At 42.4% G+C, this 16,256-nt stretch overlaps 1 protein-coding gene across 1 annotated transcript in view; it reads right to left on the bottom strand.

The window, feature by feature from the left end:
- Positions 1 to 2,679: 2,679 nt before the first annotated feature.
- The window catches only part of TRIO (trio Rho guanine nucleotide exchange factor), a 254,705-nt gene continuing 241,128 nt past the window's right edge, over positions 2,680 to 16,256 (bottom strand). The window contains exons 51-57 of the mRNA XM_075417109.1: positions 15,998 to 16,025; positions 14,926 to 15,088; positions 11,002 to 11,123; positions 8,457 to 8,535; positions 7,589 to 7,789; positions 6,791 to 6,929; positions 2,680 to 5,264 (exon numbers count right to left, since the gene is read on the bottom strand). Of these exons, the coding sequence (XP_075273224.1) occupies positions 4,722 to 5,264; positions 6,791 to 6,929; positions 7,589 to 7,789; positions 8,457 to 8,535; positions 11,002 to 11,123; positions 14,926 to 15,088; positions 15,998 to 16,025 (1,275 nt within the window). The 3' untranslated portion in view covers positions 2,680 to 4,721. The remainder of the gene's footprint in view (positions 5,265 to 6,790; positions 6,930 to 7,588; positions 7,790 to 8,456; positions 8,536 to 11,001; positions 11,124 to 14,925; positions 15,089 to 15,997; positions 16,026 to 16,256) is intronic.

Below are 16,256 nucleotides of genomic sequence, written 5' to 3'. Positions count from 1 at the left end.
TAAGTGATCTCTATACTCACACAAGAGAAAACCAGGCTCTCCCGTCCTCCTCCTCATGCACACAGGCAGTATGTGTCAGGCCTCTGCTCATTAGGAAGATGATGCAGGTTGCTGCCCTGACCATGGAAATATAATCTGGCCAGGCTTTCTGCTGAGCAGTTGCACAATGGTTTTCAAGTTAAGCTGTGTTCATCAAATGTGCAACAGAATCACAGAATGGTAGGGGTTGGAAGGGACCTCTGTGGGTCATCTAGTCCAACCCCCCTGCCAAAGCAGGGTCACCTACAGCACGCTGCATAGGACCTTGTCCAGGCGGGTCTTGAATATCTCCAGAGAAGGAGACTCCACAACCTCCCTGGGCAGCCTGTTCCAGGGCTCCATCACCCTCAGAGGGAAGAAGTTCTTCCTCATGTTCAGACGGAACTTCCTGTGCTTCAGTTTGTGCCCATTGCCCCTTGTCCTGTCACTGGGCACCACTGAAAAGAGCTTGGCCCCATCCTCCTGACACCCACCCTTCAGATATTTGTAAGCATTTATTAGGTGCCCTCGCAGCCTTCTCTTCTTCAGGCTGAACAAGCCCAGCTCCCTCAGCCTCTCCTCGTAGGGGAGATGTTCCAGTCCCCTCACCATCCTTGTAGCCCTCCGCTGGACTCTCTCCAGTAGCTCTTCATCTTTCTTGAACTGGGGAGCCCAGAACTGGACACAGTACTCCAGCTGAGGCGTCACCAGGGCAGTGTAGAGGGGAAGGAGAACCTCCCTCATCCTGCTGGCCACACTCTTCTTGATGTACCCCAGGATCCCATTGGCTTTCTTGGCAGCCAGGGCACACTGCTGGCTCATGGTTAACCTGTCGTCCACTAGGACACCCAGGTCCCTCTCCACAGAGCTGCTCTCCAGCAGGTCCACTCCAAGCCTGTACTGATGCATGGGGTTGTTCCTCCCAGAGAACTGGTGCACTGCCAAACTCCACTTGAAAAGCATTGACACCTGCACTGACTTTGAAATCTGGCAACCTCTTTTCTTCCTAAACTATCAGTAAGAAGCGATTGGGGTATGTTCTCAAAGAGAAACATTCAGATGCGTTCTTCTCTTCAACCTCCCTGGCTATTTTTTTCCCTTTCAGCTATGATACTGACTACCATTCCCTATGCTCCATGACGTTACTACATCAGAAACCTCAGGCCACCTGCTTTCACCCATGCTTTTGGCTCCTGCTCTCTGCCAGCCTGCAGTGCTGGTTTGCTGTGTGTGCAGGACAGTCAAGGAGAACTGTGCCCAACTGAGTCCAAGTGTCATTTGCAGTCCTGACTACACAATTTACAATTGCAGAATCATTAAGGTTGGAAAAGACCTCTAAGATCATCAGGTCCAGCTGTCAACCCAACACCACCATGCCTGCTCAACCATGTCCCAAAGTGCCATATTCTACACGTTTTTTGAACACCTCCAGGGATGGTGACTCCACCGCTTCCCTGGGCAGCCTGTTCCAATGTCTGACTGCTCTTTCAAGTAAAGAAATTTCTCCTAATATCTATCTAATATCTGAACCTCCCCTGATGCAACTTGAGGCCATTTCCTCTCATCCTATAGCAAACCACAAGGACCTTACACATACATTATCTCCTCAAAGCATCTGAAGACACATGCGAGTCAAGGAGCCCAATCATTCAAGCACTCTTCAGCTGGAAGCTCTTGCACCCAACAGCAGGTTTTAGTGCAAGACTCCACCCTGTCACAAGACGCGAGCTTTCCCAGGCAACAGGGCTCACGGAGCGGGCCAGAAACAGTGCGCTCTTGTTCATGTATGAGTGGAAGAAGGTATCTCTGCTACTTAAAACACCTACAAGTGCATTATTTCTTGGTATAGCATTTGGGTAACTTCTCCCCAGCCATCTTCAGTCAAGAAAAAGTATTTTCGAGAACTCAGCGATACAAACTCTTCCATGAAGCATGTTGCCATCTATTTCCCTGTCACAGAAAAATCTTCTAGTGGCTCATTCTTGGCAGTACATCCTTCCTGAATAGTCTCTGTCTCTCTCAGTGTAAAATGTCTCTCCCAACTGTCTGTCTCAGTAGTAAATTTTGATGCATAAAGGGACTGTTTGATCACTTGACAGGCAAGAGCAGAAAAAAAGAGTGGAAAAAAGAATAATGTATACAATGCAGTAACAAGCATCAACACTGTATTGTTCCCTGATATTTCACTTAATTTTGAATTGCAAATATGTTAATGATAGCAGAAAAGGGAGAGAAATCTATGTACGCAATGAAAAACTTTTCAGCTTCATCCCTCATAGGATGTGAACAGAGTTAGCTGCAAAGCCCAGGTCTTTATGGTTGAAAGTAACTTTTCTTCATAATGAATCTGGAATGTCTAAAAGACGTGGGAAATCTGTTCCCCAGTTTAATATTGAACCGAAATATGATCCTTCGGTCTTTAACTGGTAACATCTGGTAGAAAACTCTGCTGGTCAAAATTTACTAGCTAATAAAGACTGTAATGAATTTCCACAGTTAGAGAGTTACACGTGTTTTATAGAAAAGCAATCATGACACTACAAAGCACTCAACACTCAGAGCAAAGGCAAGTATTATTTTGTAAGGCATGAAAGAAAGATACATCACTGTAATTTAAAATGAATTTTATGACAATAAAATAACGTAATTTTTTTCTTTTTAAATACAGAGCCCAATTAAAATATAACCAAACCTAAACTTTCAAACTCCTTAAAGCAAGAGATCAGACAAATATGTCAAATATGTTTAATTTTTTCCAAAATAACTGATGGCAAAATAAAGTATTTACATCACATCATACTGTGTAAACATGTAACGTCACTGTACAAAGAAATATACATGCAAAATAAAGCAAAAATTTAACTAAAACAATAAAGGAAAATAATACACAAACATAATGATATGAGGTTGGTACGAATACACATCCAGTTTCGAAGTCAGTTGTTTTCTTTTAAAAAGTTTCTGTACAACTTTACAAAAAAACCCCCAAAACCAAAAAAGGAATAAATAGAATACAGTGGAAGCCGCAAAGCTCAAAACTAACCCAAGCTACGTTATGGCTTAAGACCCATGAATCTAACTATTGTGGGATGTCGGCTTGGTTTCTTTGAACATGGCATTTCACACAAACATAGATGACAGCACACCCATGAGAACTCGGTGATGCATGGAAAACCATCTCTGCCTTTTTAAATAGCTCACGTTAATATTACTTCAACCTTAAAAACAGTTACTAAGACAATTACATTAGGTGTCAGATTTTCCTCATCCGACCACTACTTTCTGAATGTGTTCTTCACCAAAGAGCACAAAATTCATTTGTTCATTTCACAGAAAGAAGTAAACACACATTTGAAAATTGTAAAAAGTAGTAAGTGTAGAGACTGCTTTTGGGAAAGTCAGACTTTGGCATTTTGAATATAATAATAAATTTTAAAAAGCGTCGCCCTACTTCGTAACCAGTTTGAGATTTGGGATACAAATATCTGTCTTTTTTTTTTTTAACAATCCTTAAAACTGACTAGTCTTGACTAAATTCTATGCTAACCCTCCTCTTCAACTAATAATGACAGCGTGGTACAACACACCCGCCCCTGCCCACCCAGAAACCCCAGACACACAAACAAACCCATAAAGCTCGCCGTACTAAGTATGTGCTTTTTCTATATATTTATTACAGTTACAACAGAGGTCCTCATAAATAGTTGCATAAAATGTTAAAGCCACAACATTGCACATGATATGAAAGAAAACAAAATCCCAAATGAGTGCATTTACAGTATTTCATCCTGCTGTATACTGCTTGACAATCGGGTCGGCAAGCTGGGCACCAACCTGAAGTCCTTTTCTAAGGGGCCAGCGAGTACTGACCCGAACTGAAGACCCGCACAGTGGCATACCACCATTTAGGAAGGAGGGGAAAAAAAGGATCAGGGGAGGGGGAGGAAAAACAAAAAAAAAAAATTACAGACCGAAGGCAGGTAACAGTCTATATACAAGTAAGGCCTACATTTTATCAGAGCAAAACGATTCATTCTATTTGTATGCAAAAACTTTGAGGTTGGATGCACTTAAAAGCAGAGTCTGATCTCAGTGCACTGCTACGTGAGATACATACAGGCGAGGCAACTGGAAAGCTCTAGGACCAAGTGAAAACCAGATGTTATAAATGGGGGCCGTATCAATGGGCAACCATTTTGGTGAGTCTTCTCCAGGCATGATTTCGTTTTCGTTTAACACCAGTGCTTTGAACATAGGCATTTCTTCCTTGAATAAATCTTGAAAACGGTAGTTAAGTTCACTTGCAAAATTCAACTCTTGTTTATTAAAAAAACTATTTTTTTTTTTTTTTTGCAGAAACCTGAATAAAATACTGTTACTGTATCGCTCGTGACTGCTTTTTGCAGAGTACAGTGCTATCGTCCTCCACCCCAGTGAAGTCTGCATTGCCAGCCCCCCGTGCCACCCTGCGCGGGTGCCCCTGGAATGCGCTTGCACACGAACATTCGCTAGCAGCTGGTTGGCTCGGGGTCTGCTGTCCTCAAAATTCAAGTCAACAGCTGATTGGCAGGAGGAGTCTATCTCCAGTCTGATTGATTGGCAGGAGGAGTCCCATCTCCAGTCTAATTGATTGGCAGGAGGAGTCCATCTCCAGTCTGATTGATTGGCAGGTGAAAGAGAATGAGAGACAACTTCAAGCAAGGTCAAACTCTTGGCAAGAGCCTGCTCTGTAAGAAGTTTTTAATGCTACGGATGGGTCGAACATCATTCTGGTGTTTTCGCCGCTCAATGAACGAAGTCAGTCTGGATATGTCAATGCTGTCAGCACTTTTGCTGTTCCCCAGCTGCAGCCATTGCTCCTGGAGGGCCAGTGCAGCCGAGGGACGCTTAGCTGGGTCGTCCTGAAGTAGGAAGCATACAAAATCTTTGGCCTTCTGGCTAACTCCTTTGAAGTAGTCATCTGGGAAACTAAAGTCTAAGCGGCAAATATTCAGGCAAGTTTCCTCTACGCTTTCATCCAGGAAAGGAGAGACGCCACTAAGAAGGACATATGTGAGCACTCCGATGCTCCAAACATCTGAAGTGAGGGAAACAGGATTTCCAAGAATAATTTCAGGAGCTGCAAACTCTGGGTTTCCAAGTAACTGGTGGATATAATACGTGGTATTGAGCTGGACTGCGTCTCCAAAGTCAGCCAGTTTTATTGTTGGCTTAGTGGAACTCTGGTCCACCAAAATATTTTCAGGCTAGAAAACATAAAAACAAATGTTAATGTCTTTTTTCAAGTCAATCTAACGCACATTTAATGCCCCAACATTGCTGTTTCCCAGCCAGTGGTGTCAGCTCAGGAACGTAACAAACAGCTACAAGCTATGATGATTTCTGCTGAAGGCCAGCTCTGCAAAGCTCCTGGGCAGTCCTACCAGGGCTTCCCCCAGACCAACCGGCAGGCAGTCTCCTGCCAGCTACAGCGTGCCATGAATACGTATCAGCTGCTGGCACTATAATTTTTGCAGGAAATATAGTTCTTCTAGGTAAATACAACAGATGTTCACAATAATAGCTCTGCAAAGTTTCACAGGAACCTGTGTTTGGGAACTTTAGCTTGAAGAACAGCTTAAGGTAATAGAGGGTGAACAAAGCAACTGCTCTATTTGCTTAATGACAGAGAGACAACAAACCGCTGGCATTTAAAGACTGGAAGACCTTGTCAGAATTTTCACGATGCTTTCAACAGAACTCAGCTTTACTTGGTGATTCTTTAAAAAAACGCAGCTGTACAGATGAAAGTCAAAACTGTGACGAGACTATGGCAGCAGCAGATGCTGCTGGGTGCACATGGCTTCAAGAGAACTGCCCCAGGACTGGTGAGCTGAAAGTGGAATTGTTTTTACGGTTTTATTTCTGAAGCCACCGCTGCTGTGGCCGTGTTCTTGGCAAAATAAGAGTGTCTTACTTACAACTAGTTTTTAAGACTGCAAAAAGTACTGGTGAACTCCATATAGCACTAGAAAACTTTAAATGCTGGGTCTCCGTGATATGCAGACCAGACTGGTTCTGTTTGGAAAACTGAAGTACATAGAGGGAAAATGCTGGTTCTCTTTGCTTTTTCTCGACATGATCACTTTTGGCTAAAGAGACCCTGCCTACAAAGATGACTTTTCAATGCTAGAATTCCTGATTAATCAAATACATGTGGAAAATAAGAGTATACAGAATAAGTTTCTAATTAATATTCGCCTTAAGATCTTCTTATATAGCTTTTCCTACCAGAATGCATCAAATCCTTGTGGCTCGAGTAAAATTCACAGGGTAGAACAGAGGACCAATAGGTACCGTTCATCACACAGATACCAGAGCCCTCAAAGTGCAAGGATGAGAAACAGATTTGCAGGAACAGAGGAAAAGCAGTTTCTTTCACAACAAACTCTGGGCTTTTTGAGAAAGAAACGTACTTCTGCTGCAAGTTCCTCAGAACATAAATAAATAAAAAATAATCAAACAAAACTGTTCCTTTCAGCAATTATTTCCAGCGAAAAGGAAAACACATGACCAGCAAGCTTTAAGGACAAAGCCCAGGGAATTGAAAGTTTCTGCTTTGCTGGCTATGAGTGATCTAAAGCACTTGGGGACAGAGCCCAGCCCCATGCCCTTCCTCACACAGTCTGAAAGCAATTCACACTTCTGTGGTAGAATCTGCCAGTTTCCTAGAAAAGGGAGAGTTTTACGCCTGGAATGGTGCACACTGCCAGGAATCCCATTCACTCCTCACCTTTAGGTCCAAATGTGCTATTCTGCAGTTGTGAAGATACTGCACAGCTTCCAGAATCTCTCCCAGGTAGAGTCTGATCTTCCCTTCTGTGAGGTTTCCCCATCGCACGACATAGTCTAGAAGGCGACCCTGGTCAGCCCTATTGGAATTACAAGGGTTACATTTTGTTTTAATTCAGATATCAGAACTGAAAGGAAAACACAAGTTTTGAAAGTTACATTAAAAAATGCTTAAGGCAAGTGTCCCTTAAGAACTACAACCCCATTAAGTAATCACTGTTTCTGATGTTTGGCTTGATCATCTGTGAAAATGTCACCTACAGCTGACCTGCACCTACAATTCTGAAGTGGAAGCAGAGGGTGAAGGCAGAGAAGGAAAGGAAGAAACACTGTAATTTTAGCCAGACTTGGAAGACCAGGTATGTCCTGCCATAGACTACAGCAATGACATAGCCTGCAGCACCCAGAAGACAGAAGACTAATGTATGAAGAGAAGATTTGGTATCAAGCTACCAGACCACAACATTCATAATTCATTTGTATAATTGGTTGATATAAAAGAATTTCTGGACCTTCAGACTAAGATAATCACCTACATACCAGTTTAATTTATCAACTTATTTCCTTCTATTATTAAACTCAATGTTTTAATAACTGCATTAGACACCTACAATCTTTTAGTCAGGCGTCTTCAACCTTCTGTGAAACCTTAAAGTTCCTTATTCATAAATCACTATAAAAGCCCCAGAAAGTCAGCTGCACAGGTTGTATTTTACATATAACATTATGGCCCACACACATTTCTAACACTAGTATGTAGCTGGTGGAGGTCTCAAAGGTGTCAAGAAGGCCAATGAGCTGGGGATGCTGGAGATTCTGCATGACTCCAAGTTCATGGGTAACCTGGTCTCGCTTCATCAACTTCTTATTCACAAATTTAGTGGCTACTGCTCGCTTGGTTCCCTTCTGGTCACACTTCTTAACGACAGAAAATCTGCCCCTGGAATACAATATTGAAAGAAAAGAATTAACCGAGAGATAGTAAGGACATACTTCTACCTCGAAAGATAACCCAAGAGAGATCTAATTTTAGATCTCTAATAAGCTACCCTTACAGAGCAGTTTCTGGACATAAACAAGAGTTATGCATCTTCTACAAAATGTGTCTGTATAAATAATTAGCTCCTAATAGAGATCTGTTTTATGACACTTGCAAAGAACTCAAGTCAGAGTAGCATCCAGCTCTCAAAGGTCATCATTAAGTTGGAGAAATGAATATTCGATGTGACTTACTTTGCATTTTGCTAATTTTCATACTTTCTATCTGTAATTTTCATACTCTAAACAAAAAGTTTTAGGAGAGCTTCACTACAGAAGCACTGTCAGTCACTGTAAAGCATGCTTAAAAATAAAAATACTAGCCTTCCAAATTATTTGAGAAACACACATCGCTTAAGCTATGAAACCACTTCAGCCGAAATATGTTCTGTTTATGCAGTGCCATCTAGTGCTGGTATGATTTCCACTTCCTCATTTCTATTTAATCCAATGTAATTCCAGCCTTTTAGGCTCATATGGTAAGTATTTTTCAAAGAGAATTTCATTTTTTGAATGAGCAGTTCATATTTTGACACAGACAACTTTGGAGGTCAGCATACAGAACGCACCTGCCAAGCTCAGCCACTTCACTGTAGAGGGAATCAAAGTTGTCTTTCCAGATTACCATGATCCCATCACTTCCAGGACCTACAAAAAACAACAAAAAGGAAAAAAAAAAAAAAGAAAAAAAAGAAGGACGGACAGTATGGCCAACATTTAATACAGTCAGATCCTCCTCAGAACTAAACCACTGTCATTATAACCAATGGGTTGTTTCAGATGTTTACAAAAGGAGAAATATATGGACTTCATACTGAGTTTGGGAATAGATTCCAGGAGGAATTTGCCTCAGTCAGACTGACCCCTATCATCTTTTGCTTGAAGCTGGGTGCATATTAAAAAGCAACTCATGGCCTGATATTGTTCATCCTCTTGCAGCTCAGAAAGGAAATTATTTCTTTGATCAACTACTTTACTCATGGTTTATAAAGAAGGCAAAGAGTACTCTGGAGGAGATAACGCACAAGAACTGACTGCAATCAAATGGCAAGTCCTTCAAGTCCAAAGGACTGAAAAAGACTGCACAGACCGATGTTGAAACTTTACTTTGTGCTACAACCTTAGCATTTTCATTTTACTCTTATGGACTGGGGAAACAACGTGTAGGATGGCTGCAGAATAACTGGGGTCAGAACTTTGTAGAAGTATTAGTAGAGCCGAGTAGGAGGGCTAGGGAAATACAGCTGCCTGTCTTTTGAAGTCTAGGTGCAGAGTAACGAGGACATACCAAATTCTGGTTTAGTTTTGATTGAAAAGTGAATGCTTAGTTCTGGACAAGGTCAGTAAGACCAAGGACTGTGGCTGAAAGTTGGTACTTTAGTCTACAAGACTTCTGTGACTGATTCTGGCCAAATTGCAGTTTTAGGCTTCTGTACTGGTGTAGGAAGGACACTCATTACACCAGTTCCTTCAAGCACAGTTTCACACTGATTCTTGTCTATCAAGACCTTTTCATTCCCCTGATTAGAAAGTTTCCTTGGCTGATACACTATCACAGTGGAGTCACCCCGTCCTGTTAATCCCCATATGACACAGGGTGACAGCAGGACAAACTGGATTACAGACCACAGCAGCCTGGCCAACACAGCAGAACAAACTGTGTAGTGGAACTAATTCAGGTGCAGTGGGAACTGTCTGTACAGGAATGAGTAACCTTGGCAAGTTGAAGGAAACAGCAAAAAGAACAGGTATCTTGCATTATGTCTCATTATCAACAATACATCTGCCATTGGGGGGGGGGGGAGAGAAGTGATCAGACAGCATAGCAGCTACCTGAAAAAAAAAAAAGCTCTATTTTTCAGAAAACATTACTATAAAGACCACAATTTAGTTTTCTGCCTGTTTTATATGTTGCAACACACCCACCCTAGGGCTTAATTACTGCCTGTCTTGGGTCAGTTAGCAGGAGGTGCTGTGAGCAATCACCACCTCAGTATGCTGGCAGTAAGGCACGCCTGTGGCTGCCCACAAGCTGAGCTCAAAGTGGCAGCACTGACTATAAACCCCCAAAAATTTCAGATGAGGTTTTGGAAGGGACACATCTTTCCCAGTATGGTTTCAACATTCCAGGAAAATGGCAAAGTTTTTTGGGAAAAAAAAAAAAAAAATGGGGGCGAAGGGGAGATTAAGACGTATTTTGGAGAGGTTCGGGACAATTGTACAAGTCCCCATATCAGCTCAGAGAGACATACAACGACAGAAAGCAGTACTTCATATCTTATTTTCTTTTATATGAGTCAATTTGAGATGGAGCCATTCCACCTAAAATCTATTAATTAATTCTCACCAATGGATAAACATATGGGCCTCTCAATAGACTAAATGACCCAGGTAGCATCTGCTGTCCTGCTGTCTCACTGTGTTCCCCCTATTTCTAAAAATGGAGGATTCAGAACACTTAAGAGAAGACTAACTGAATATACAAACACACACTGAAACTTATCACTATGCCATCAAATACATTCTTTTTCCTTTGCTGTCTGCCTCTAAAACACAGGCATTTTTCATCTTTGCAGGTTTCCTTTTCATTCTCTCACAAACATTCAGGCTGCCTCACTTCAGGTACTGAAATAATGTAATTTAAGTGTAGATCCATGATGCAAAGACAAGAAATAGCTATATGATCTCCTGAACACTGTGGCTTTACAATTCAAGCAAAGGAGCATATTAAAATACAGAGCAATGCTACCCTTTTCTTATCTGCACACTTTAGAAATTACATGTTCGCATAGTAACTTTCATTGAGACTAAACTAAGATTGCAGATGGTAAAATATGATTTTATCACAGTATGTTTGAACTACTATTGATGGACAGGGTAAATGAACATTGACAGTATGTGTAGGCATCTTGTCTGTATAAACCTCTAATTAGTTACATCCTCAAAGTGCATCTATTCCTGCTGAAACAAGTAATGTATCACAGGTGAAAAGGTTTGTAATACTACTCCTTTAATAGAGCGATGCCCAAGAGCCGGGGTTTTCTTTTTCCTGTACTGTGGGTACCAGACACTTTGACTGTAATTAGACACAGAAAAGCAAAGAGACAGGCCTACCTAAAACTCGTAGACTGGCGGAACATGAAACCGAACCCACATCGTTTGCAGCTATACAGGTATAGATACCATCGTCTTCTGCAGTGACGCCAATGATTCTCAGTGAAGCCTCTCCTAAGTCACTGGGAAACACAATGGCATCCGTTAACTTTATTTCATTTTACAGACCTTAAGTTATGGAAATCAAATTTAGATTGATACTGTTAATATTTCTTATTCTCCAGCCCCTGTTTCTCTCTGGACAAACACTACTAACCCCATCCCTGCCATTTCAAAACTGTCTACCAGAATTTGAGCACTTGGTGTCCCATCAAGTATCTTGGAATGTCCTACAGACTATTTCAAAAACATCCTCACTGACACTCTGTCTCAGCATGTCCTAGGCTCCATTGTGTCTGAAATATCAAATGCTTCCCCTGTTTCTTCCTGCTTCCTCCGCTTCCTTCAAATCACGAGGAGCCGTACTGAGACAGCCGTCCATCATCGTACTTTCTGAAAGATTAGTTTCCATCCCTGACTTCCAGTATGTAGAAGCTGACCTAACATTTGTACCTTCAGAGTATTCATCCCTTCTAAGAGTGGGCTCCACCTTCAACACAAAAGGCGCACCTCACCACAACTCTGGAGACCTCCGAATCTGGGAGAATGAGGATGGGAGGAAACTAAAAAAAAGTTTTCCCTTTGCTCCAGGGCAGAGACAGCAATAAGCTATGTGAGACCACAGGAAAAAGATTCTGCAGACTCTTCCTTTATCTTTCTCACTGCTCAATCACCCTTTTTGTTTGATGGTTTGTCTTTAAATGCCTACTTCACTGTTCCTCTGTGCAATTCAAGTCTAGTACTTTTTTGACCATCTGCCACGGACACAAACAGCAGATAATTCTATTTGCAGAAGTCTCTTACAAATGTCAATACTTGGCAAGTCCTCCCTACGCTTTTCACCTCTAGGCTCAAACCAGCCCTAACATTGTTATTCTTTCATAATAGGGCATATTTTCAAGATTTTTCTGTCATTCTTATTGCTTTCCTTTGGATTTATCCCAGTTATTGCAAGTCATTTGACTGACTGAACCAAAAACTATTGTCACAGTCTTCACCAGATCACTTAATTTCAGGGGAAAAAAAATGAATGTATATTTTAGGAACATAGGAAGGTGACCTCTATCCCCCAGATCAAATAACATTTCATTATTTTTATTATTATTTCTAAAAAAAAAAAAAAAAAAATCTGTCAGCAACAGCCAACATGATTTACTGAATCTCATTCTGTAACAGTAATGGATCACAGTGAACTAAACCTAGTGAATCTAACTCTTACTCATCTCTCACAATGGTTTTGGATGCAGTAGCAGAGCTGCCACACCACCTCTGTCTCCCGTAAAAAAAAATATACCCAGTGAAAAGGACGAAGCAGCAGGAGGTAAAAAAGAACAATATAACATGCAGAACCTCTAAGATGATGACATATTCTTCTATCTATTAATGAAAAAAGTCTTCACAAAACTCCCTCATTCTGAATTGAGACCATAAGTAAGACACCTCTTCACACTGAAGTCACTCAGTAAAAAACATTTGGTATATATAAAATAATGCATTTTCAGGAAAAAAACCTCAACCCTTTTCTAACATGCAGTTTCACATTTTAAAATACAGCAACTTCTCTTCTTAATCATGTATCTGAGTTCCCAGTCTGTTAAGTTCTATCATAGCAAAGCTAAAAACAGATAGAAATGTTAACTTCCGTGCTTCAGCAACGAAGACAGTGACATTGCCATGTGAGTAGGAACCAGAGGCTTTTCTTTGCAAAACACTGTAGTGTGATCTGAAAGCAATCATTTGCCTCAAAAGTGATGGTATCCTCCAAATGGAAATAAGGGATTGGTAGACGGCGTGTCGCAGCACTGGCATGTCACAACATACTGTTCCGGTTCAAGCACGAGGTCAGCCTGACAGAACCACAATGGCTTCTGCAATAGCTAATCAGAATTACCAGCTTTACTTTAGTTTACTTTAGTTTTCAAAAATCAACTGAATATGACATTTTGGTACCCCAGCCATACACAGAATCATAGAAAGTTTTGGGTCGGAAGGGACCCCTAGAGGTCATCTAGTCCAACCCCCCCACAGCGAGCAGGGACACCGCTAACTAGATCAGGTTGCTCAGAGCCCTGTCCAACCTGGTCTTGAATGTTTCCAGGGATGGGGCCTCCACTACCTCTCTGGGCAACCCATTCCAGTGTTTCACCACCCTCATTGTAAAGAATTTCTTCCTTACATCCAGCCTAAACCTACCCTGTTTTAGTTTAAAACCATTACCCCTCATCCTGTCACTGCTGTCTCTACTAAAAAGATTGTCCCCATCTTTCCTATAGGCTCCCTTTAACTACTGAAAGGCTGCAATGAGGTCTTCCCGCAGCCTTCTCTTCTCCAGGCTGAACAAGCCCAACTCTCTCAGCCTGTCCTCATAGGAGAGGTGCTCCAGCCCTCGGATCATTTTTGTAGCCCTCCTTTGGACCCGCTCCAACAGTTCCATGTCCTTCTTGTGCTGAGGGCTCCAGAGCTGAATGCAGTACTCCAGGTGAGGTCTCACCAGAACAGAGCAGAGGGGCAGAATCACCTCTCTCGACCTGCTGGCCACGCTTCTCCTGATGCAGCCCAGGACACGGCTGGCCCTCTGGGCTGCCAGCGCACATTGCCGGCTCATGTCCAGCCTTTCGTCTATCAGTACCCGCAAGTCCCTCTCAGCAGAGCTACTCTCAATCCTTTCATCCCCCAGCCTGTATTGATAGTGGGGATTACCCCGACCCAGGTGCAGGACCTTGCACTTGGCCTTGTTGAACCTCATGAGGTTCACACAGGCCCACCTCTCCAGCTTGTCCAGGTCCCTCTGGATGGCATCCCGTCCTTCTGGTGTCTCAACCGTACCACTCAGCCTGGTGTCATCTGCAAACTTGCTGAGGGTACACTCGATGTCGCTGTCCATGTCATTGATAAATATATTGAACAGCACCGGTCCCAGTACGGACCCCTGAGGGACTCCACTCGTCACTGGTCTCCATCTGGACATTGAGCCGTTGACCACTACCCTTTGGCTGCGACCATCCAACCAACTCCTTATCCACCGAACGGTCCACCCATCAAATCCATGGCTCTCCAATTTAGAGAGAAGGATGTTGTGGGGGACCATGTCAAAGGCTTTACAAAAATCCAGATAGATGACGTCCATTGGTTTTCCCTTGTCCACCCTTGTTGTTACAGCATCATAGAAAGCCACTAGATTGGTGAGACAGGACTTGCCCTTGGTGAAGCCATGCTGGCTGTCTCAAATCACCTCCCTGGCCTCCATGTGCCTTAACATATCTTCTAGGAGGATCTGTTCCATGATCTTCCCAGGCACAGAGGTGAGGCTGACAGGTCGGTAGTTCCCAGGGTCTTCCTTTCTACCCTTTTTGAAAAGGGGCACAATGTTTCCCTTTTTCCAGTCACTGGGGACTTCCCCTGACTGCCATGACTTTTCAAATATCATGGAGAGTGGCTTGGCAACTACATCAGCCAATTCCCTCAGGACTCTGGGATGCATCTCATCAGGTCCCATGGACTTCTGTACGTTTAGGTTCTTCAGGAGGTCCCGAACCCGGACTTCACTTACAGCTGGAGGGATTTTACCCTCCTGGTCTCCTTCATGCCATTCATTATAAGTTACATAACATTTCCAGAAAGTCCCAGCTGTGAAGTATTGGGGGTTGGAACCAGCTGATCTTTAAGGCCCCTTCCAACCCAAACCATTCTATGATTCTACGATTTCTGTCCGAGGGCAACCTTATTTTTATACCTCAAAGCCAAAAGCTATTCTGTACCAAGGGTGCAAACAGAAAATACAACAGGTCCAGCAGTTCCTGTTGAACATTACACAAATTACTTTACCTGTACGAAATGCTGTGATGACCGTCATTGCTCAGTGTGTTATGATCAGGACCTTTCCAAGTAACTGAAGCCTTGGGGCGACCACAGACTTTACACCTAAGCACGATGGTCTCTCCTGTCTCACATGTTACCTCACTCAATGGCATTATAAACTCTGGGGGAACTGGAAGAAGAAAATTAATGTCATTAGGTCAACTGAAGTTAACACTTTCCTATTCCTCGCACTCCCTCTTTTCTATTAGACAAAGTAGTATGGTACTTTAAATTTCCAAGATGGATCTATCCCTCTATGCTCGGTGAAGTCCGTGGTCCGGCCACCTGCTGGGGCTCTGCAGAGCTAGTGACTTTTTCTCTGAATGAACTTGGATACAACACTACAGCTACGCCATGGTTAACCCTGAAGCCTACCACAGCGAACCAAACACCCTGTTTATGGCAAGCTGAGGAAACCCTACAGTGAGAAGTATTTAAGGACGTGCTCAGCCAGGCTATCTTTATACCCAGCTAAGTTTGCAAAAGGGAACAAAACCCACCTCACTCCTCCACTGAGGCACTGCAGGGGTTGCCCTTTGCATACAGGTGAAACTCAAAAAGTTTGGTTCTGTTTATGAAGAAAAAAACCCAGTTTGGCTCTGACCTCAGAGGGCCACTACCTTTGTCCTGATCGGGATCTACACTGGACAGGCCCTGAATGTTCCCCAGGGTGGAAGGTTAAAAATGAAGCAGGTGCTCTCCAATTCCTGGCCCTGTTATTCCGCAAATTCAGCAAAGACCAACTTCCATACAGCCTCCATGCAAATGCAAGAGAGTGCAAATCTTTCTGAACATGGCATATGGTCCTTGTGTTTTATGTTGTTTTGGACTTACAAACAAAAATATGTTCCTTGCATCTTAAAAAAATAAATATGACATATTTCATTAACTGTCTCCCTTATCCAAGAAGGGCTCATGTATATTTTGATAGAAAACACTCAGTTCCCGACATAATTTATGCCAAGCAAATTTAAACAAAGTAAATCATGTTCTAATGAAATGATATTTACTGGTACTTTTAAAAATTAAAGCAACTTACCATCATAAATGTAATTGGGGTTGAGAAGCTGGAAAGTAGAAATTAAAGAATTAATGTCCTTATAACATTATAAGAAATTAAAGAATGGTAGAAAACAAAGTACAGGGATGGTTTGAAGTTAGCTGTGCCTACAAAGATCCAAGAAACATCTGAACACTAGGATTTCTGCACCACTCTGGTCTTTCTGCAGTATCCTTATGCCATATCACATTTGCAGACTCCAAGATTATATCTTCCCATTTTCAGATTTGGCAAACAC

This window comes from Opisthocomus hoazin, chromosome 3 (assembly GCF_030867145.1).
Source record: "Opisthocomus hoazin isolate bOpiHoa1 chromosome 3, bOpiHoa1.hap1, whole genome shotgun sequence".
In the NCBI taxonomy this organism is placed as follows: Eukaryota; Metazoa; Chordata; class Aves; order Opisthocomiformes; family Opisthocomidae; genus Opisthocomus; species Opisthocomus hoazin.
Note: the sequence above shows the minus strand (reverse complement) of the source record. Positions and strands in the feature narration are given on the sequence as shown.